This window comes from Aureobasidium pullulans (assembly GCF_000721785.1).
Source record: "Aureobasidium pullulans EXF-150 unplaced genomic scaffold scaffold_4, whole genome shotgun sequence".
Lineage (NCBI taxonomy): Eukaryota > Fungi > Ascomycota > Dothideomycetes > Dothideales > Saccotheciaceae > Aureobasidium > Aureobasidium pullulans.
Genome location: NW_021941024.1, coordinates 845214 through 866546, shown reverse-complemented (window position 1 = coordinate 866546; position 21333 = coordinate 845214). Strand labels below are relative to the sequence as shown.

The 21333-nt window shown below is 52.1% G+C and overlaps 10 protein-coding genes across 10 annotated transcripts; 4 read left to right on the top strand and 6 right to left on the bottom strand.

Annotated features, from left to right (window-relative positions):
• The first annotated feature begins 394 nt into the window (after window positions 1–394).
• M438DRAFT_343499 (uncharacterized protein) lies at window positions 395–1094 on the top strand. The gene is made up of 2 exons (XM_029904996.1): window positions 395–500; window positions 549–1094. Exons 1-2 carry the CDS (start codon window positions 443–445, stop codon window positions 803–805), a joined length of 315 nt encoding a protein of 104 aa, XP_029763302.1. The 5' UTR covers window positions 395–442; the 3' UTR covers window positions 806–1094.
• A 2420-nt stretch (window positions 1095–3514) lies between these two features.
• M438DRAFT_343498 (RdRP-domain-containing protein) lies at window positions 3515–5784 on the top strand. The gene has a single exon (XM_029904995.1). It carries the CDS (start codon window positions 3566–3568, stop codon window positions 5765–5767), a length of 2202 nt encoding a protein of 733 aa, XP_029763301.1. The 5' UTR covers window positions 3515–3565; the 3' UTR covers window positions 5768–5784.
• Window positions 5785–6145: 361 nt separating this feature from the next.
• On the bottom strand, window positions 6146–7302 carry M438DRAFT_332916 (uncharacterized protein; the record flags this gene model as incomplete). The annotated part of the gene is made up of 2 exons (XM_029903554.1): window positions 6146–6994; window positions 7057–7302. 2 exons carry the CDS (start codon window positions 7300–7302, stop codon window positions 6146–6148), a joined length of 1095 nt encoding a protein of 364 aa, XP_029763300.1.
• A 225-nt stretch (window positions 7303–7527) lies between these two features.
• On the bottom strand, window positions 7528–8643 carry M438DRAFT_363228 (uncharacterized protein; the record flags this gene model as incomplete). Its single annotated transcript, XM_029907638.1, has 1 exon — window positions 7528–8643. The coding sequence occupies one exon, from the start codon at window positions 8641–8643 to the stop codon at window positions 7924–7926; it is 720 nt and encodes a 239-aa protein (XP_029763299.1). The 3' UTR covers window positions 7528–7923.
• A 293-nt stretch (window positions 8644–8936) lies between these two features.
• On the top strand, window positions 8937–10660 carry M438DRAFT_332914 (HSP70-domain-containing protein; the record flags this gene model as incomplete). The annotated part of the gene is made up of 2 exons (XM_029903553.1): window positions 8937–9187; window positions 9244–10660. The coding sequence occupies 2 exons, from the start codon at window positions 8937–8939 to the stop codon at window positions 10658–10660; spliced, it is 1668 nt and encodes a 555-aa protein (XP_029763298.1).
• Window positions 10661–13418: 2758 nt separating this feature from the next.
• On the bottom strand, window positions 13419–14555 carry M438DRAFT_268516 (NAD(P)-binding protein; the record flags this gene model as incomplete). The annotated part of the gene is made up of 3 exons (XM_029900261.1): window positions 13419–13896; window positions 13947–14198; window positions 14254–14555. The coding sequence occupies 3 exons, from the start codon at window positions 14553–14555 to the stop codon at window positions 13419–13421; spliced, it is 1032 nt and encodes a 343-aa protein (XP_029763297.1).
• A 429-nt stretch (window positions 14556–14984) lies between these two features.
• On the bottom strand, window positions 14985–16072 carry M438DRAFT_162176 (uncharacterized protein). Its single transcript, XM_029899052.1, has one exon. The coding sequence runs from the start codon at window positions 15951–15953 to the stop codon at window positions 15366–15368; it is 588 nt and encodes a 195-aa protein (XP_029763296.1). The 5' UTR covers window positions 15954–16072; the 3' UTR covers window positions 14985–15365.
• A 464-nt stretch (window positions 16073–16536) lies between these two features.
• Window positions 16537–17905, bottom strand: M438DRAFT_267820 (DUF500-domain-containing protein; the record flags this gene model as incomplete). Its single annotated transcript, XM_029900212.1, has 4 exons — window positions 16537–16558; window positions 16618–17559; window positions 17614–17812; window positions 17866–17905. The coding sequence occupies 4 exons, from the start codon at window positions 17903–17905 to the stop codon at window positions 16537–16539; spliced, it is 1203 nt and encodes a 400-aa protein (XP_029763295.1).
• A 398-nt stretch (window positions 17906–18303) lies between these two features.
• Window positions 18304–18825, top strand: M438DRAFT_314045 (uncharacterized protein; the record flags this gene model as incomplete). The annotated part of the gene is made up of 3 exons (XM_029902590.1): window positions 18304–18329; window positions 18389–18497; window positions 18556–18825. 3 exons carry the CDS (start codon window positions 18304–18306, stop codon window positions 18730–18732), a joined length of 312 nt encoding a protein of 103 aa, XP_029763294.1. The 3' UTR covers window positions 18733–18825.
• Window positions 18826–19209: 384 nt separating this feature from the next.
• On the bottom strand, window positions 19210–21124 carry M438DRAFT_372664 (ArfGap-domain-containing protein; the record flags this gene model as incomplete). Its single annotated transcript, XM_029908363.1, has 6 exons — window positions 19210–20418; window positions 20469–20577; window positions 20639–20683; window positions 20737–20859; window positions 20914–20959; window positions 21013–21124. 6 exons carry the CDS (start codon window positions 21122–21124, stop codon window positions 19210–19212), a joined length of 1644 nt encoding a protein of 547 aa, XP_029763293.1.
• Between the last annotated feature and the right edge of the window lie 209 nt (window positions 21125–21333).

Here is a 21333-nt window from a genome sequence, read left to right as displayed (position 1 = left end):
GAGGCTGAAGATGAAGAACCAAATAGTACGTTCATGTCTGACGCCTCTGCAGATCATGGTCCTACTCCGAAAAGGGCGAGACCACGTCCTTCCCTAAAGCCAACAAATACGCAAGAGAAGAGGACGAGTATCGCACCAAGATCTGCGAGAGCTATCATGCGAACAAAGAGTGCTATTAAGAGGCAGCCTCTGCAAGATATGCCAACCAATCGATCACCTATCCGCGCGAGATCACCAAGTAAGGTTGCGTTTCACGATCTTCAGACTCCCGGATTTGGAGTTGGTACAGCAGAGAGGCGCGAACTAGAAGACTGGTCTTTCTCAGCAGATCACATAATGACTGGTACGCCAGGCGCGGGTCTGAATAACAGGCGAGAGGATGGATTGGACGAAAGTACTGCGGATATTTAGTTTAGGCGTGGTCGCTATTCATGAAGCCTGAATGTCCACAAGAGATCAACTCTTCTATACTTTAACTCATGATACGCTGATTGTCAGAGGTACCGAGACATGTGCCTTTTGATTTCGATACTGCTAAGCGAGGACAGGTGCATGTATGCAGGCCAAGACGCATGGCTCTGCATGCAGGGAGCAGATCAGCGGCACTGGGCATTGTTACTCTTCTTCACTCTCATCCAACACAATCATGAGCAACGACAAACATGACAGACTGAATACTTCACAACACAAGTCTCCTCATATCAGGCCTCTACGAATGGTTGTTCAAGCAGTGACGGTAGTAACAAGATATGAGCCAGTCAGTGAAATGGCAGGCAGCAAACGCAAGCAAAGCAGGTACCCGTGAAATCAGGATTTAGGCCGAACGCGCATGTCGCAAACACCCGGATGGAGATATACGGAGTATTATCTATCACTTGTTTCGATGCATCAGCATTGCGCCGTCGAGTTTGAGTGATGACCCGCATGGTTGGTAAACAAGATGCGCAGGGTAGGCGCGTCCTTGCTGGCGCTTGACTTAACTTGTCTGTTGTTTGTGTGACGTGCTCTTCCCTCCTTGGGTACAGATTCAGCTTCAATATCGTACCTTCTGAGAACGTAATAACTTACAGTGGAAAGCGCTCACTGTTTTAGTGCTTTGTCACCAACATTCCTCGTCCACGCCCAAGCTGTCGGACCATCTCAACTTTGCTATCACACGGCCATTGCTACATTGGTCGGTCCTAGCACTCCAAACCCTGTGAAAAAGCGCAAACACTCTTGCAGCACTTACCAGTTCTCTCGCCTCTCTAACACACTATCACATCCATCACATCCCTCCTCTCAGCGGCACCAGCATCAACACAGCATTGCATCTTGCCTCTTGACAGCTATCATGGCTACCAACGCTGGAGCTGGAGACAGCTCGCAGTCAAAGAAGGACATACTACGCAAACAAGCTCCTCATCACCGTCTTACTCAAGAGAACCGCCCTCCGTGCCTTCCTCATCCGACTATCACTTCATCTCCCTCATACAGCAGTCAATCACTCTCTCACCCTCCTAAGCCCTCACTCTCTGTCACTGCCAATCAACCACGGCCACGTCTTCCTCATCCAGGCATGCAGCAGAGATCCTCACCGGTCCCCAGCACCTCAGGCGGACACGGAAGGGCGGGTAAGAACGACTACTACAACGGCAAACCACTGCCACCTCGAGAGACCGTCGATTACAACGAGAATGGCATTGCCACTTCTCGCCGTAAGGCTCCAGCACACATGCAAGCAGCTCGTTCTCCGCCTCGGATCACACCTCAGCAGACCTCTATGGTTCGCAACAAGCATCAAGGCATGAGGGTTAGTCGAAAGCCAAACCCTTGGGAATGGACCTGGGTCAACATTGGTAACATCCCATCAACACGCTGCAATGCAATTGGCCTGCATCGTATACTATTCGAGTTTGGTCATGTCTCCCACATCAACTGTACCGGACCGAACACAGCCAATGTTCTCTTCACGTTCTACCGTCCCGCGCTGTTCAACAGCCGAATCATAAGCGACGATCGCGTACTATTTTTGGAGGCCTCTGAGAACAAGATCGAGTTGATGCCGTCTCCGGCAGACCCCAAAAAGCAGATCAATCAGAAGACCTCTGTTCCTGTTGATCAGATCGAATTCGGTGTCATGACTGATGAGCATCGCATGATGGTCATGCATACAATCTCCAGCAGCACGCGTCATCCAGCAGTGCTCTTGCTTGATCTGTATGGTGATACCAGGCACTGCCTTGATTTCCGTTTCTTTCTGACGAGTGAGCCAGAGGCACCATGGTATCGTGCCGAACTTCGTCTGAGTTCGCCTCTCGAGATCAAACAAACCCAACATGACGACGGCCACAAGGAACTAATAATCACCTCCCAGTTTCCTCCAAAGTGGTGGCAGAGCGTGGGACGGGACCTACTCATGGAAATCCACGATAAGAGCCGCGACCGCCACAAATACAATGAGTGGCCTTTCGGTTGGCGTCGCGTGACAGACATCGACCTGAATCCGCAGGAGCGCGACCTGAATCCTGTGTCGTTTCTACCTCCGAGTCCCGTGATCGACACAGGTCGCTGGCTCACTTGGAAGTTGAAGTTCCCGGCACACATGGATGAAGTTGCTTACAACACAATCATCGAAGTCGTGGAAGGCCACAATTCGATTGTTCGAAAGCAGAACGCTGCCGACTTCGTCACTGTCCCACGAGAAGACCCCGTCGTCTGGGATCTGCTCGACCCACACCGAGCCTCTCACGAATCTGATCTTCACGAGATGCAAGATGAAATGATGCACCTTGGTCAAGACATTCGCTACCAACTCGAGGTCTGCATCTCCAACAACAACATCGTTGAGAACACATTGACCAGGCAATTCCTCTTCGAGCTCAGTGCCTTGGACAGAGATTTTGTTCGCGATTTCAACAACCCTTCTTTCATATCACCAGCTCTCACTCTTCTCGAGAATGTGGCAGATTCCAAGCGTACCTTCTTCAACCCTATGAACATCTTCAATACTGCCGAACTTCGTCGTCCTCGTAAGCGCCGTCTGCCCAAGGGGTGTGTGTTGATGAGAACGGCTGTCATCACTCCTACCACTTTCTACGTCAAGACCCCATCTGTAGAAGTATCCAACCGTGTCATCAGAGACAACTTCTTCGCTGTGGGAAACTTTTTGCGCGTCAAGTTCGAAGATGAGGACACGTTTGGAGGCCTCAGCCCTATCGCGTACTACGACAATCAGCACGAGGTTTGGGCTCGCATTGAGCGCTGTTTCCGTCATGGAATTGACATCGCTGGTCGCCACTACGACTGGCTTGCGTGTGGCAATTCCCAATTCCGCGAGAGAGGAGCCTACTTCTTTACACCTTACAGTGAGGAGAAGACTGCACGCAACATTCGCACCGCCCTCGGAGATTTCTCTAGCATCAATATCGTCGCCAAATGTATGGCCCGCATCGGTCAATGTTTCTCCACGACCAGAGCTTCAACCAATATCGGCACAGTCGAACAACGCTCAATCAAGGACATCGAGAGAAACGGTTATTGTTTCACAGATGGTGTTGGCAAAGTCTCTCCCTTCGTTGCTCAGATGGTTGCAAATGAGCTCTACACTCGCTGCGGTTCTCAAGACTACCCATCTGCCTTCCAGTTTCGCTTGGGTGGCTTCAAAGGCATCCTTGTGGTAGACCCTGCCTTGAAGGGCAAAAAGGTTTTACTCCGACCTAGTCAATGCAAGTTTGATGCACCAGCCGTGGGACTCGAGATCATCAAGCCCTCAAAATTCTCCTCGTCGACTCTCAATCAGCAGATCATTCTCGTTCTCACTGGTCTAGGAGTTCCCAAGCAAGTCTTTCTTGACAAGATGACCAAAGAACTCCAGGATATCGATCTCGCAATGAGCGATGAGACCAAGGCTCTGAAGATGTTACAGAAGAACATTGATTTCAACCAAGTGACCCTCACTATGGCAGGTATGATCCTCGATGGATTTATGCACTCTGATGAGCCAATGTGTCAGGTACTCTTGAAGCTCTGGCGTACCTGGAATTTGAAGTATCTCAAGGAGAAAGCAAAGCTGTTTATCGAGAAGGGTGCATTTGTTCTGGGTTGTGTCGATGAGACAAACACGCTCAGAATGGACCCCGGTGAGCTTCCCGAGATATTCATCCAAGTACCTGGCGAGAATGAGGGCGAGTGGAAGACGGCTGAAGGTGTCTGTTTGCTTGCGCGTAACCCCTCTCTGCACCCAGGCGATATTCGTGTGGTCAGAGCCGTTCAATGTCATGCTCTGAAGCATCTCAAGAACGTTGTTGTTCTACCACAGCAAGGAGAAAGACCGCTTGCCAATATGTGTTCTGGTGGAGACTTGGATGGCGATGACTACCTTGTCATGTGGGATGACGATCTACTGCCACCAAAGTCGCAGTGGGACCACCCTGCAATGAACTACGACGCACCCACACCTGTCATGTGCGCTGGAGCCGTACAAGACGAGCAGTTCGTCAAATTCTTCGTCGATTACATCAAGAACGACAATCTTGGACAAATAGCTACCAACCATCGTGCCACAGCAGACCGAGAGGCCGCCAATGGCGGAGTAAAGGAAGAGAAATGTCTTGCTTTGGCCCAGCTCCATTCACAAGCAGTTGACTTCAACAAGACGGGTGTTCCTGCCATCATGGACCGAATTCTCTGGCCGCAAAGATACCCTCACTGGATTCCTGGAAAGGCTCTCAAGCGCCAATATCACTCCTATGGGGTGCTTGGGGGTCTGTACGACCAGGTCGTGCCCGAGAAGTTTGTACCCGATTACGACAAACCTTTCGACAGCCGTGTCTTGAACGCGTATGTCTTGACCGAAGACATGTTGCAAAAGGCCAAGGAGTTCAAGGTCGGATATGATCAACAAATGCGCCGTGTTATGGCCCAACACAGCATTCAAACCGAGTTTGAAGTCTTCACAGCATTTGTCATGGACCACAACAGAGAGAAACATTGGTATTCTCTCGCAGAAGATCTCGGTAACTTAATGAGCAGTATCAAGGCCGACTATCAGGCTGAAGTGAGAGAGCATCTTGGACTGATCGACTCTGGCTACATGGTGTCAGAGAAGGCATTCGACATACTCGGACCTTTCGTTGCTGCCATGTACACCGTCACTGCACAAGAGGTGGCCCAGTGGAAGGATAGTAGGCTGGTGTCGGTTGACGGAGACACTAGCAACGCTCCCTTCATCACCTACCCCTGGCTGTTCAGCAAGGAGATGGGAATGATTGCTGTCAAGAAGTCTGGGCCTTCCTCGCTACGAGCTATGTTTGCTCCCAACGGCGAGATCAGACAGCGAGCGCCACTCATGAAGACTAACTACAAGACAGAGCTTTCTGGCATCAGGCTGGAGCCCTTGGCAGAGTGGAAGCCTGAACATGGTATGGGTGTGGGTGACCACGTGGGGACTACGGCTTTTGATATTGCAGCAGTCGAAGATTCAGATGAGATCACTGATGCCTCTGTCGGAGCCAACGATGACTGTCCAGCATCTACAAGATCCAACTCTGCCCAGGAATCATACTCTGAAGAAAGCAGTGAGGAGATCACCATCGACGCAGACGTCGAAGAAGTTTGTGACGACGATGACAACAGCAGTAGCGACCAAAGCCACGACATGATGGCTGAGCAGGCCGAAGAGGCAGGACCAGATGAGGCAGGAACAGAAGAGGCAGGAGCGGAGGAAGCCGAGGCCGAGGTTGAGATTGAGACGGCATACGATCGTTTGATGGCCATGATGGCTTGAAGTGAACACAGCATGAAATTGGCAGTGTTGAAAATTGTAGATTAGCATACCAGTATATCCCAAATTGAGATCAATCGTGCATTACACACATGATCCCACTTGACGCGATGCACTGTATTATTGACATGTACATCTCCGTCCAAAGAGAGCTCAATGCAGATGGGCTCTCGGTGGATGGCTTCATCGATGCACAATGTATCGTGCATTGCTGCAGTCGTAGTCGAGAGCTTTACGACGACAGAGAGTGCTTCTTGATGTATGATGAGACGAGCCAGATGTGATGTTTCTGATATTGAGTGCTTGCGACGTGTGAGATTGATATTCCCAGTGACCAATCTGTCCGGATTTGTAGATCTTCTGGCACTCTATGGGATAGACCTATCCAACACTAGCCTCGCCCCTCTCAAAAACCTTGACACCACCATCATTCTGCACAAAATAGAGCGCCTCCAATTCCTTCTTCTCCTGCCCCTTCACCTCTTCCTCCTCTTCCACATCATCATCCCAAGCACCACCTCTGGCCACTCTAATCACACCACTGACATCTCTTGCTTTTCCCGTATCCAGTGGTCGTAAGCTCAGCACCCACTTACTGATATGCGCTTGTTGAACCACGAAGGCGGCGTGTGCTGCTTCCAGTGGTGTGGGAAGATGTGAAGGGTCTGGAAGGGCGGCGGAGAGGAAAGGGGTGTCGGATTCGAGGATTAGTGTTGTGGTGGATACAAGACTGCGGAGGGAGAGGAGGAGGCTGGAGAGGGCGGAGGCGGATGGTGAGGCGGATGTGGAGAGGAGGAGGGTTGGTGAGTCGAGGATTAGGTGAATTTTGCGTTGTGGGTGTTTGGCGAGGAGGTCCGAGATGGTTTTTGAGAGTGTGGTGTATGTGGAGGCGAGGGAGGAGTCTCTGAGGTGGGTTGTATTTATCGGTTGAGTGGATTGCAGTTGCGAGGTTGGTTGGGTAGGTTGTTGTGGTTGTGCTACTTGTGGCTGCGAAGGTGCAGATCCAGGAGGACCTCTGGAAGGTACTGGGCCTCGAGATGGCAGTGGACCGCCTCTATTCGGAATCGGCGAGGCAGGTGTGTTTCTGACAGGGAGACTCCTCTGGGTCGGTGACGGTGCTGCTGGTGAAGGTGTGGCTGCAGTGTTTGAAGTTGCGACCGGGAACAAATGCGTCAAGCCATCTACAAAGACGAATTTATCTTGTTGTGCCAGACGTGCGAGATCAATGCCCTGTTTTCGTTATATTAGCATATTGTCTTTCTCTCGGTTCTTGATCATGAGTGGTGTCGTACAGCGCCTCTTCTAGCCTCACTCTTCCAAAATTCCCAATCGCGTAACCATGATACAAGTATCACACTGACATCCTGCTCTTCTGGTGACTCGGTTTCTTCGGAAGGTGTGTATGCGCTACGTAGCAGGCGAGTGACAAGCCATTGAGGTGATGAGTCGAGTACGCCGGTCAAGAGCAGTTGCGATGCTTCCGAGGGAAGGCGGAGGTATGGTTCCAAGAGCGGTGGTGTGCGATTACGTGTGCTCATTGTCGCGGTAGAATTTACAAAGAGGTCGAGGGTAGCACCGACAATTATCTTTCGTTGCTGATCAAGTCGCAACTTTTCAGTGGTATGGCGGGGTCTTGGTGGTGACGTTGGCGCACTTTTTCTGAAGCTTCAATCACGGATTTGGCTTGTGATTCTTGGCGAAATTATTAACAAAAGATATAGAAGGACGATCACGTCAGAATTGGAACTGGAGACACTTTTCTTAGTGGTGAACATGTGCAAATGGAAGGTTTCTTATTCGATTGCAAGAGTCTGCGCTTGATTTGAATTTGACCTTGAGATGTGTATGCTCGACTATCGGCATACCATCTCTCACCCGCGCTGCGTGAGACTTGGTGAGTGCGAGGGCCTGTGATGACTTCTCGGAAGCTGTATGTACTGTATCGCTGGACGTGGCAGCGAAGCTTCTTCTGAGCCCAACTCCTCCTACGGCTGTATCATCTGCTTCGTGCCGTGAATCCTTGGAGACCTGGCGCGATATGTCGGCCGAAAAAGAGCCCTGGTTCGCGGAGCATGTAGTGTGAGGCCAGCAGGCGCGAAGAGGCTGCTACCGAAGCAGCAGGCATTTGTTGATCATAACCTTGATCCATGGATCGGAGCTCAAACGGTCTTCACAAGCTTGTTGACAAGCTTCTTCTGTGCCTGAAGATCCAGATTCTTCTCGTCTGTTTCTGTCAAGCATCTTCCGATAGCGACAGTCTCGGCGAGGGTCGAGCTGTCCACCCAGACCTTTCCGTTTCTTCCGACAGCAACTTCGAATCTGACCTTCTCGCCAATCTCTTCCAGCAGAACGACACCACCCTTTCCAGCACCCATCATCAAGCGGCGAGCAAAGGCAGGCGAAACATCGAAGAGCATGCCGGCTTTGAGCGGACCGAGACCGTCAGACTTTCCAGTAGAAGGGTTGACACATTCGATCTCGACGTCGCTCCACTTGTCGGCTTTGGAAACGCGAGCATAAACAAGAGCTCCCTGGGTGAGTTGGGGTCTGGTCTTCTTGGTGGCACCTTCAAAGGCGAGCTGGCCGAGCAAGACGGAAGGCGTATGCGGCGTCAAAGTGCAGTGGTATGTGTCAGCAGATGAGCGTTGGACAGTGGCGACAACGAGATCGCCAGTGTGAGGTAGGTAGCGGCCTCCAAGATTCTCAATCCAGATGGCATTCTTCTTGGAATCGGTGCATAGTTCTCCGGCTTGAGTTGCGACAATCGTGACAGGCGGGATGTGTCGCAGTCCAGGACCCAGAGTTAACGTGCGGCTGGTGTTTTGGGAAGGCAGCTGATCAGCCGTCAGCTCCTGGCCGGGCAATACGATTACAGACATGGTTGGGTTGTGATTTTGTTCTTGCGACGATGACGAAGGGAAGAGCAAAGAAACTAAAGATGATGCCAAGAAGCAGGGTTACCTTGATCAAATTGATAAGATGCAGATCTGCAGCCAATGAGGGACGCTCCTTGTCGGCCAAAATTCTGGCGTTTTCCCATCTTTCTTTGCAATTGCATAACTTCAATCAAGATCAAAAAGTTCCGCCCTTATACTTGTCGCCTTCTAATCTGCTTTTGCGACAACTCGAATTTCAGTCTTTTCCACCGTTTTCACCACACATCACATTCAGAATGAGCGCCGAGGGCGAGACCGCACCCAAGGTTGCCATTGGTATCTCCTTTGGTAACTCTTACAGCTCCATCGCCTACACCTCCGGCGAGGCCAAGGCTGAGGTTATTGCCAACGAGCTTGGTGACCGCCAAATTCCCACCGTTCTCTCATACGTCGATGGCGAGGAGTTCCAGGGTACCGAGGCCAAGTCGCAGCTCGTTCGCAACCCCAAGAACACTGTCGCATACTTCAGAGACTTCCTCGGCAAGGAGTACGTCAATGACCCATTCGAGTCCTTCTCGAGAAGCCAGTACTAACAATTCCCAGCTTCAAGTCAATAGACCCCACCAACTGCCACGCCTCTGCCCACCCCGTTGACGCCGAGAACACCATCGCTTTCCAGATCAAGGACACCGAGGCCGACCAGCAAAACACCCGCACAATTCACGAGATCACCGTCCGTCACCTCCGCCGTCTCGCTTCCTCCGCTACCGACTACCTCGGTAAGAAGGTCAACGCTGCCATTATCACCATTCCCTCAGACTTCACCGATGCTCAGAAGGACGCCCTGAACAAGGCCGCCACCGAGGCTGGTCTTGAGATTCTCCAGTTCATCACCGAGCCCGTCGCTGCTCTCCTTGCCCACGATGCCAAGAACAACGAGGAGTCGACCAAGGACAAGAACGTTGTTGTTGCCGACATTGGTGGTACCCGTACCGACATTGCCATTGTTGCCTCGCGCGGTGGTATGTACACCGTCCTGGCCACTGCCCACGACTACGAGCTCGGCGGTGCTCAGCTCGACGCTGCCCTGATCGACTACGCCGCAAAGGAGTTCCAGAAGAAGAACAAGACCGACCCCCGTACCAACGAGCGCTCGCTCGCCAAGCTGAAGCTCGAGGCTGAGGCTGTCAAGAAGAGCTTGTCTCTCGGTGCCTCTGCTGCCTTCAGCATTGAGTCGCTTTCCGATGGTATTGACTTCAGCTTGACCGTCAACCGTACCAGATACGAGCTCCTCGCTGGTAAGGTCTTCGGCTCTTTCACCCGCCTGATCGAGTCTGCCGTTCAGAAGGCCGGTCTCGACAACCTCGAGATTGACGAGATTCTCCTTTCCGGTGGTACTTCTCACACCCCCAAGATTGCCAGCAACGTGCAATCCGTCTTCTCCGAGTCTACCATCATCGCTCCTTCCACCAACCCCGCCGCCGTCAACCCCAGCGAGCTTACCGTTCGTGGTGCTGCCATCCAGGCCAGCTTGATCAGCGAGTTCGAGAAGGAGGACGTTGAGCAGAGCACCCACCCCGCTGTTACCGTCGCCCCTCACCTCGCCAAGGCCATTGGTGTTCTTGTCGGCGACAACGAGTTCGTTACTCTCATCGACGCCAACACTGCCGTCCCCGTCCGCCGCACCGCTCAGCTCAACGCCGCTGAGGGCGATGTTCTTGTCAAGCTCTGCGAGGGTGTCAGCGAGATCAAGGTCACCAAGGAGGAGCCTGCACCCAAGGCCGAGGCCAACGGTGATGATGAGGACTCTGACGATGACAGCGACGACGAGCCCGAGGAGACCCGCGAGAAGGTCTGGAAGGCCGGTGAGGTCATCGCCGAGGCCGCCGTCAAGGATGTCAAGAAGGGCAGCAAGGTCGAGGTCCAGATCAATGTCAATGCCGATCTCTCAGTGCAAGTCATCGTCCGCGAGGTCGGTTCCAAGACCGGTGTCCGCGGTACCATTGAGGCCAGCGCATGAAGAGTCAACACCCCTCCCATTTCGCCCCCTCTTACGCCTCAGATGAGCCGTCCTGCCACTCCCACAGACGCTCCTCCTGCTTCGCCCGCTGCTTCAGTCAGCGTACCAGCTCCGCAACCCTATCCTATGACTTTTTTTGAACGGTTCTGTTTTGCATAGATGAAATGAATGGTGGTCTCTATTTCCTGTCTTTCTACTGGGGTATCTCTGGAGTTATTAAAAGCACGAATAGAAGAATTACAAAAAGCATAGCGGATGTGTTTTTTTCATTCCTCCTGATTTCTCATCTCTCTCCCGAGCCAATTTGTTGTGCTGTTTTGCTGACTCTATACAAAGACCCATTCGTCCTCGTCCTCATCACCACCGCCACCGAGGTCAATGTCGACGAACTCCTCAACGGGATCCATCTGCTTCTCGGCCTCCTTGCCAGCCTTCTGCTTCTTGTTGAACAGCTCGACGGCACCTCTGACAGTCATCGTGCTGTCGAACTTGGAGAAGTAGGTGCCGCCGAGCTCCTCCTTGAACTTGCTGATGAAGGGGGGCTCACCCCTTTGCTTGATGGGACCCGCGAAGTCCTTGATCTCGCGCCTGTAAACCACATCAAATTGTCAACGGATGCAAAGCAACGACTACGATGTCAAAGGTTTACTTACGGGAGAAGAGTAGCCTTTGTGGCCATCTCGGCGAGGACCTCGGTGTAGGCCTCGGCCACCTTGTCGTCGAGACGAGGGTTCGGCGGAAGACATCTGTGCGTTGTTTCTGGTACAAAGGTTAGTACATGCTGCACGAGAAACAACGAATAGGAGGCATACGTTTGATGTCGAACAAGAGGGTTTGGTGATGGACTTACAGGGGAAGAAGAGGTTTTGCGAGGTGATTCCGCGCTGGCGCAAGGTGAGCGAGACTCGGGGTAGGAGGTGGGAGTGCGGTTAGGGTCGTAGTAGCTCGGGGTCGACGGTATGGGTCAGTCGTCGTTGCCTGATCGTGTATCGTGTGCTAGGCTTCACGTTCGACGTTGCAGCGCTTCATGGAGTCGTCGGTCTCCTTATTCTGGTCATGAAACATACATGAGCCTGATGGCAATTGCAGCAGGGTTAGCATACAGCTAATGGATCTCCAGACTCGCAGTACCCTGCTGTATATCTATCAAAAGGCAAGTAGCTTTCGTGAATGCTCAATTGGTCCAAAGAGGGTTCATGAAAACGCTGCTCTCACTGGACCACTCGCCAATCCTGAAAAGAAACTTGCATTTTGACATGCTATTCGACTGGGCTTCCTCTATCTGGGATGGGTCTGAAGAAATTATAACCTTGCAGGATATTCCAGCAGGGTTGTCATACTGAAGCGGTATCCCCTTCCCTCAAGAGGTACTGTAATAATCACTGTCAAAATGCAACAAGCTTTTCGAATTGATCACAATGTCCAAAGAGAGTCCGGAAAGAAGCTACCTTCTCTGGCCAACCTCCTGTTTCCGAAAAACATCTTGCATTCCTACAACCTGATTCAATGGGCCACCGTCTGACTGAGATAGCACTTCAAGCATAAGGCAGGAACGAGCCATTTATACACATCCACAACCCCACCAAGCCCGCCATAAAAATCAATGCACAACCCACCAACGAAATCTCGACAATTCAAAAATTGTTTTCCCCACAACCAGCACCTCTTAGACTTATTTCTTAGTAGTGGTATGCACACAAAAGAAGCAAAAGGAAATGTTGATGAGAAGGGGATTCGAACCCCTGCCCTTTCGGACCAGCGTATTGGATTAACCTTAAGCTGGCGCCTTAGACCGCTCGGCCATCTCACCATTTGATGTTAGTGGTGAGACTGTATAGGAATATTATTTTTTAATCGAGACATGGCGGGAAGCAGCGATGGTGAGGGCATCTCGTGCAGAAGTGCGTGTCGGAGTGGGAATGGTAGAAGCAAAGTGGTTGATCTTGTGATAGCAAGGATTGTCAATTCAATTAGAGACTATTGTCTTTGCGCCACTTTCTGCAAGGATCCAGGCAAGAAATATTGATGTTAACTCCATGAGCTGGAAATGTCGATTCAAAAACTCAAATTTCACCATATTCGACCAACAGCACACTGGTTTGAGACGAACTCTTGCTGACATAGTACCGGCCATTGGTCATTGTGCTTGAATCAAACAAACATGACCAATTGCAATTGTGGAAGCCGTGGCATCGAGATGAGTTGCAAAATGTATGGTCGAGCATGTCACCCTGGCTGCATGGTATAGATGCCCATTGTGTTTTTTGTTGACGAAACAACTTTTCGACTTTTGACAACTCGCACGGCGAGCAGATAGTCCCATGATCAAAGAAAATGCTCAGGGTAATATGGCGGAGAACCTACTGGCACCGATGTTGCTCTCTAAACTCAAAAGGTGCGTAGCCACAAAGGAGGAAGCTTACAGGAAGACAGTCGCCGCCACACACGAAACAAGGATGACAAGGTATGGGAAAGGCAGTGTAGTTTTCTGTGCAAGGTAATCATGTGCCTGCTGTAAAGCAGTAGTGTAGCTAAAAGAGACATCTCGGGCCCAGCCCTCTTTGTGATATCATTCCCATCGTGATCCGCCATGCATGAGTATAGAACCACTGAAACCATCAGATGCCGCCGAAAGAAATCACAGCCTTTGTGAAACGCCTCCTATATACCCGCCATGAAACGCCATGAAAATGCGCGAAGTCGCTGGTAGAAAAGAAGAACGCCGCGCTGAGATGCGAGAAACATCAAGGTTGGTTGTTTACCAAAGGGTGTAACCACCATCGATGAGGCAGTTGTTGCCAGTCATGTAGCTTGAACCAGGCGAGGCGAGGTAGACGGCAAGGTTGTTGAGGTCATCAACAGCACCGAGACGCTTCTGGGGAGTGTTGTCCATCCAAATACGCTTCTGGGCGTCAAGAGCGGGAACACGGTTGAGGGCGGTGTCCATGTAACCGGGAGAGATGGAGTTGACACGGATGTTGTGGCGTGCCCACTCAGCAGCAAGAGACTTGGTCAGCTGGATGACGGCAGCCTTGGAGGCATTGTAGCATGACTGTTCCTGAGGGTAGTTGACGATGCTACCAGACATCGAAGCGATGTTGATGATTGAACCACCGTTCTGGGCCTTGATCATCTGCTGACCGACGGCCTGGGCAACAAGGAAAGTGCCGGTGATGTTGATGTCGAGAAGACGACGGAACATGTTCTCAGGGTAGGTCTCAGCCTTGACGTTGGAGCTGGGAAGTGTTAGCACAGGTGAAGATAGGTGTGAAGGAAGACAACTTACTCGGCAATACCAGCGGCGTTGATGAGAATGTCGATTCTGCCGTAGTGAGTGGCAACATCCTGGACAGCCTGCTGAATCGCAGCCTTGTCACGGACATCGACCTTGTAGAAGCGGACGTCGACACCAGTCTGAGCGGAGAGGTGCTGAGCGGACTTCTCGCCGAGCTCCTGCTGAACATCAAAGATGGCAATGCCCTTGACGCCAACCTCGGAGAGGGCCTGAGCCATGTTGTAACCGAGTCCGCGGCCACCGCTGTGATAAGTATTAGTCAAATGTGAAGTGAACAGGAAGGGAGATGGAATCTTACCCGGTAATAGCGGCGACTTTCCCGAACAGGGTGAACTTCTGCATGGTGGGCGAGAGCTTGTCGAAGAGTTCGTGCTTCAGAGGCTGAGCAGCGACCTCGATGTCTTGGCCGGGAGGGGTGACGGGCTCGTTTCCAGCGGCAGGGACAGCAAGAGTCTCCTGCTCGCGCTTGCCGGAGGTGTTGAAGGAGACAACGTTGATAGACTTCTCATCGCCGAGGGTGCGAGTCGAGGAGAAAGCGCGAACCAAATCCGACTTGAAGGCGGATTGAACGGTGGAGGCATGGCTGCGAGCAGCGCGCATACCAAAAGTGCGCATAGACGACAGGTAGGCCATCTTACCGGTTGTTGAAGAGTGTGATGATTGAAGAAGTAGATGAGTGAAGGTATAAGAAGAAGTAGAACTTTGATGAACTTTGCGAGTTGATGGAGTGGATGGTAAAGGCGATGGCGGAATTGGAACTTCGGCGTCGATTATATAGACGTGTGAACGCCGGACGGAGCTGCCGAAGTGGCTGCGGCGTGATGGAAGTGAATGTAGAAAGGTGAGCCAGGTGCGAGTGACGCTTAAGTAAAATTGGATGGTTTGCTGTTTTCTTTCTGGAAGGTGCAGCCTGAGGCAGAGCAATCGACGGCGATAAGCGGAAGGATGGTCTGCGACTCCAATTGACGCTCAATGACGAGTTTATGAGGAAACAGTCTTGAGCGAGGAAAGGTAGACCTAATTGGCACTACACTGTAACAGGCAAGAGGACTGGCGACGAGCTGAACAAACACAAGCGCTAGAGGCACTGGTTGTCACTTTTACGTGCTCACTGTTGATGCCTGTTGAGCTTCGGTCGGCTGAGATGACGCAATTGGTGACTATTTGCTGGATGAATCAACAAAGTGAGGGATCCGGATTATGTCAAGAATAGAAGTGATGAAGGCTCAGGTCAGCTTATTAGAACAGCCGGGAGCAGGACGGGTTTGTGCAGAGTAAGTGATTGATCAAGGGGACCTGAAACCAGAAGAGACTAGAAGGGACCATAAACCACAAGCAGGGCCTGTCCCTTTTATCATCATTCATCACATCCCTCCTCGTTCATGCATGGCAGAAAAAAAGAACTGCTACTCATACCCACGCCTTCCATGTCTGTAACACAGTCACGCGGCCAGCACACCGTTGAAACCCGGGAGCGGTGAGGGATGCAGAAGCAAGGACCCGATATCCCTTGTCTCCCCCTGTGAATTGCGTGCCTTTGATGTTGGATATGGATGAAGGACGGTGAGCCGCGAAACGCCGTCGTAAATCTGGAGGCTGCCCCAGTCTCTCGGGACCCCGGATGCCCAGAAACGATTGACGTGCAACCACGCCTCCACATCTCCGAGTTCTAACAGGCTTGATGAAGGAGTTTGTGGCTTGACATGCAGAAACCGACTCGATCACTGCATGCAGGAGGAAGAGTATGCACATATCCGCCTTCGACATGTCGCAGTCACATCTTCGGTGGTTTCTGATGGAAGCCTGAAGATAAGATGCAAAGCGACCAATCACTCGTATTCCCGGACCGATATCCTGCCTCTTCTCTTCTTGATACACCAGGGCACACTCCCTATACATAGCAACCTCGTCAATATTGCGCTCCATTGGGTGGTTCGCCTTCTTGACATCTTGATTGCGGTGGAGATTGAGATTGCAATCAGGCAACGAGTGACCCATGCTGTAATCCAATAGACCATCAAGTACGTTCTCGTCGCGATATCGCTGTTAATTTGAGGGGAACCTGATGCCTGGATGTCGGAATTACACAACGTGAAGCGATACATGCCTTTTTGACGAGAGATTGATGGATAACGGTCCGCAGGCACAATCACGATCGGCCCGTCGCGCCCCGGGTACTGGCGTGGGGGTTGGTGCGAACGCCTGGCATGGGAAATGTCAAAACCCAAATTGAAACATGGGGGTGGTTGGAGTTCCGTGTTTCTCGAAGCCAGTCTGTCCAGAATCAGGCTTTGATGCAGCTCAAGGAAACGTTGTCTGTCAGAAACCGAGGCATGGTGGAAATTCGAATGAAGAACGATGTTTGAACAGGAAAGAAAACCAACCACCTTTTGACTATTTAGAAAGAAGCGGTCTGTACGTCAAGGTATATAACAGAAGAAGCAGACCCAGAAACCACCGTCAAACGCCGTGCACGCGGCGCTATGCAAATCATGGACAAAGGAAACCAGGCAACCATAACAAGAATTGGAGTTCGTTTTGGCGCAGCATCATGCGTGTCAGACATAGTATCTGAGGATGCTTAGGTGAGTTCAACGTAGTTGCTATGGGCCAACATGTCAGCTTTGTTTGTCAGTATCGGGAAAAGATGGCGATGACTTACCTTGGGAAAATGCCTTCCCTAGAGCCGATTCTGCCAGTCCACCAATCCGCAGCATTGTCGGTTTTCTTAACAATAGTAATGATTTCTCCCTTCTTGAAGCCCAAGTCACCGGGTTGATCAGGGTCAAATGTGAACTTGGCGATAGCCTGTCCAGGCTTGGGTGTCACGGCGTTACTGCTGAAAGTAGGCTTGGGAGCACTAGGTCTGGAAGGTTTGCGGTCTGAGTACGAGTATTCGGCTTGATCGGCGAATGCGCTATTGCTGCGCTGGCGTGAGGCTTCAAGGCGGTCAAAGGTCTCGCTGGGGTTGGCGCGCGATCCGAAGCTGGGTTGTCTGTCATAGACATCGTCCTGCCATGTGCTGGCGCGTGAAGGACCACCAAAGTTGCCACTGGCTCCTGTACGGTCTGTGCGAACGCCTTCACCATGAGCGGAACCTCTCTTGCCTTGCCAGATGACATCGTCATGAGACTCGTCGTAGACCGGAATGTCGTTATACATAGCATCGCCTTGGTTAGCAGCAACTCCAGCAAAGACTCTGCTGTTGAGAACGCGCATCAGAGGCTCGGCCTGAGGAGGGACAGGGACACCACCCTCAAGCAGGGCTCTAGCAGTGACGCGACGGTTGTACATCTTCTCGTTGGCATCTCTTCTTTCGATCATAGCACTGCCCTCGAGAGAGACACCAGCGAATAGACCCTTGGTTTTGCTGTATGCGAAAATACCGGCGACACCCTTGAGTGATGCTGCACCAGCAGCTTCGGCATTGCGACCAACGGGACCGGCAGCGATGGAAACGTTTCCTCCGAGAGTGATACTGCCAGCTTGGGCAAAGGTGCGAACAGCAGCAGCGTCATTGAGAATGAAGACAAAGTCGGTAAGTTCGAAACCGATCTGACCACCAAAACCACCACCAACGGTACCGATTGCCGAGGGAGCGGACCTGAGAGCTGATGTCAGCAGGAGTCAATGGGCGAAGCAGGATGGAGAGAATTACCAGGTGCCGTCTGCCAGGCGGGCTACTATGACACCGGAGCCGAAACGAGCACTGCCGAGGAAGCCGGCCTTGAAGACGGTCATGATGGCGAGACCTTTTGCATTTGAGAGGATTTGAGGTGGGATGATCTTGTCGGGACCGAAGGACTGTTTCGGGTCGATGAAGGAGGCGAGAATCTTTCCAGTCTTCTTGCATTCGCCTGGAGAGTGTCAGAAGCCGAAGAGAATGCTAGGTCAACGGGTCGCGACTTACTCTTCATGGAAGAGGGCAGCGGGTTGTTGATGAGAGGCATGATGGCGGTCGGTGTAGCAGACAGCGATTGTGGGATGTAGAGGGCGTCAAGGCGATAGAAGAGGAGGGCGCGACAAGGACGGTGTCCAGAAAAGTGCGGTATGAGAAGGAAACAATGGCGGGCGCAGCGACACGAGAATGAGTAGAGTGTCAGGCACTCAACTCGGGCAAGTCATGGCTTAGCTCGGCGGAAGCCCCACCAAGAACTGAATCGTCGTCATCGTCCGTGCCCGTCGACCCCGGACCGGCTTGTCTTTCCGATTCGACCCTCGGGGGTCTTGTCCTTGTCGGCATTTATTGACCTTTGTTCTTTGAACATCGCATTTGCCTACAGTACTACGCCTCAGTCGTCGCAATCAGACAACCAACTCTCACACACATCTCTCTATATTCGCCACAATGTCTGAAGCCTACGAGCGCGAACGGTAAAACACCCACTCCTCTTCCCTGCTTGTGACCCTACACAGCCACTGACACCTCGAAGCCAAAATAACTCGCGACTGGACGACCTCGCCGGAAAGGTGTCTGCATTGCGCGGAGTTACCATCGACATCTACGACAATGCCCGCGACCAGGGTGTCATCGACTCTTCCGTACGCCGCTCTCTCCCCTGACCACCCAAGTCGACAGTTTCGCTAATACCTGGCTCAGACAAATGCCTTCTCTACCTTCTCGAATAGCTTGCAGGGAAGTGCTGGAAGATTGACACGTATGGCACAACAAGGAAACAAGGTCGCCATCCTCAAGCTTGCTGGTATCATCATCGCCGTTATTCTTGTACTCTACTGGATCGGCGGCTGGGTCTTTGGAGGTTCGAAAGCTGCTTGAGTCTATCGTCACTCGTTGTACACATCGCGAAATCCTGGATCGTCTTGATCGCTGTTGGACATGGCGTATAAGGGCCAGGGCCAAAGTCACACGACCGATGGTATAAGAGACCACATGCACCGAACGTCCATAGAAGAGTACCTTGGATCGAACTCGGCAAACGGCCCGCCGTGAGTCTGCAGATTGATGTCGAGGCTGCAGCCATGGTCATGGACTTGGGAACAGAGTCCGAAACTACGCCTGGACACACAAAAGGCAAGGAACACCACAGACATCTCATAGGATCATGCTTCACGAAGCGGCTGCGACAGTCACGAGTACCAGTGATTTCACAGCAACGGCTAACATTCGAACCAAAGATCGTTCTTTGGATATTTTCATATTGTATATTAGGCAGAAAGCCGTCTGTATTCAATCATAATTTGACCATCATGGTCTTGCAATGCTACTTTTACTGCCTGTTTCATGAAGATTTTACTAACCCCAGACGTTTCCGAAGAGATCATCTGCAGCCGGAGCCTTGTTGTTAGATGTAGAGGCAGTAGGTGCAGGTGCGCTGCTCCAGCCGCCGAACTCATCGTCCTGGGCGACCGAAGGCTTCGAGGAAGTGCCCTCGTTGCTTCCCCAACCGCCAAAGTCGTCATCATTTGACACACTAGTTGTAGCAGGTGCTTTGTAGGAAGCAGTCGGCGGTGCAGGTGCTGCTGGCTCAGGGGTGCTCCATGCGTTGTTCGAGCCCCAGGCATCCATGTTATCGAGGCCACCAATGGCGGGTGCAGGTGCAGGTTTGGGAGGAGCAGGAGTCGACAGATTGAAGGCTGAGGAAGATGTCGAAGTAGCTGGCTTAGAAGGTGCAGGAGCACCCATATCGAACAGGTCTCCCATGCCGGAGCTGGCTGGGACTGGTGATCTTGCAGGCATAGGCGCAGGTGATGGTGCAGATGTAAAGTCACCAAAGTCACCAAATCCACTAGACACACGAGCTGCTTGCGGCCTGGACGCAGGTGCAGCAGCTGACTTGGGTGGTGGAGCGGGCTTAGCATCGAAGAAGCTGCCACCACTAAGAGAGCTTGTTCGCGCTGCTGGAGAAGTCAGGTTAGAGAAAGCAGAAGGCTTGGGAGGTTGTTGCTGCTGCTGTTGTTGAGGGGCAGGTGATGAGCCAAAGCTCAAGCCGCCAAACGCATCAGCCATGCCACCAAAGGAAGAAGTAGAGGCGGCAGGAGATTGCATGGGCGGGGAAGCAAAGCCGCCGAAAGCATTTGAAGCGGGTTGAGGCTGCTGCACTGGGGCAGGCTTAGGCGCGGATGCGTATAGGGACAAGATGGACTGCTTCAAGTCTGATCGAGGGTTGCTTCCAGGAGTAGCAGCGCCAGAGGCAGCGCTAGCAGGACGAGCTGGAGGAGCCGATTGGCTTGTTCCAAAGAAGTCGAGACCGAGTAGGGAGTCACCGGGGCGGTTCTGCTTTGGAGGAGCAGCAGGAGCTTTTTGTTGTTGTGGAGGAGGTCTAGAGGCGATTGAAGGCTCGGCGGTGCTTGCACGGGCTGGAGTCGGGTCGTCGCCAAAAAGATCAATGACTGGGGCGACTGCTCTAGGGGCTGTAGGGGCGGCAGGTCCGCTGCTCATGGATGCGTTTCTGAGAGATGCCGATCGATCGAGCTTGGCTTTCTCCTGAACTACACTGAGAGGCTGCAACTTGATCAGCATATGAATCGTTAGACGGGCCGACCGCATCTTACCACGTCTTCGTCACCACCCTCGCCGCCCAGAGTGGAAGGGTCCGGAATTGGGCCATCCATGGTCCATCTCTTAGAGTCGTACTTGGTGCGGATAAAGTTCTCGATCTTACTGTGCTTGTGTTAGTCTTGCAAACTCGGCGAGGTTGCTGTGTAGCAGAGCGGGCACATACGCTTCGGCGGGAACATGTCCAGGGGCGAGCTTTGCTTCCCAATACCTGTAATGTCACCATAAGCAAGGGCATCCCGAATATAGGCGACGATTGCGTACTTGTTGGCTCTAGTGTTGCCCCACTTCAACATGCTCTGAAGCTGCTCGTCGGTCCAAGAATCCAGATCAACGGATTTGACTCTGCTGATGTGTGTGCCCATACCACGGTGAATACCAGAGCATCTACGTTGCTTGTCAGCGAAGAAGCCTCCACAGGAATCGGTCACAGCTGCCTACCGGATGCAAATAAAGATGCCCAAGTTCCAGCTGGCCCATCTCGGGTCTATCGAGACCTGTCAGCTTCCACAATTCTGGCGCCGCGGCCGTGTATCATACGTTTGTTCCTCTTGCAGTCTGCACAGCTCTTGTTTCCTTCCAACTTGACCAAGCTCTTCAACGTCTGCTGGTTCTGCATCGTCCTGTCGGGTCCGGCGGGTCTCCGCGACATGATGGCGATTGTGAAGGGTGCGGAAGAGGTTGTTGAGTTGTGTGGTTGTGTTGCGGAGGTCAAGCAGAGTGACTGGTGTTGCGCCCGAGGTGTCTAACCAACGGTACTGTTGTCAGATGTGATTGTGTAGATTTAATTTGGACAGGAACGGACATTAATCAAAGCTGCCCCTCGATTGTTGTAGCCCAGGACCCAGGCCCCAATTCACT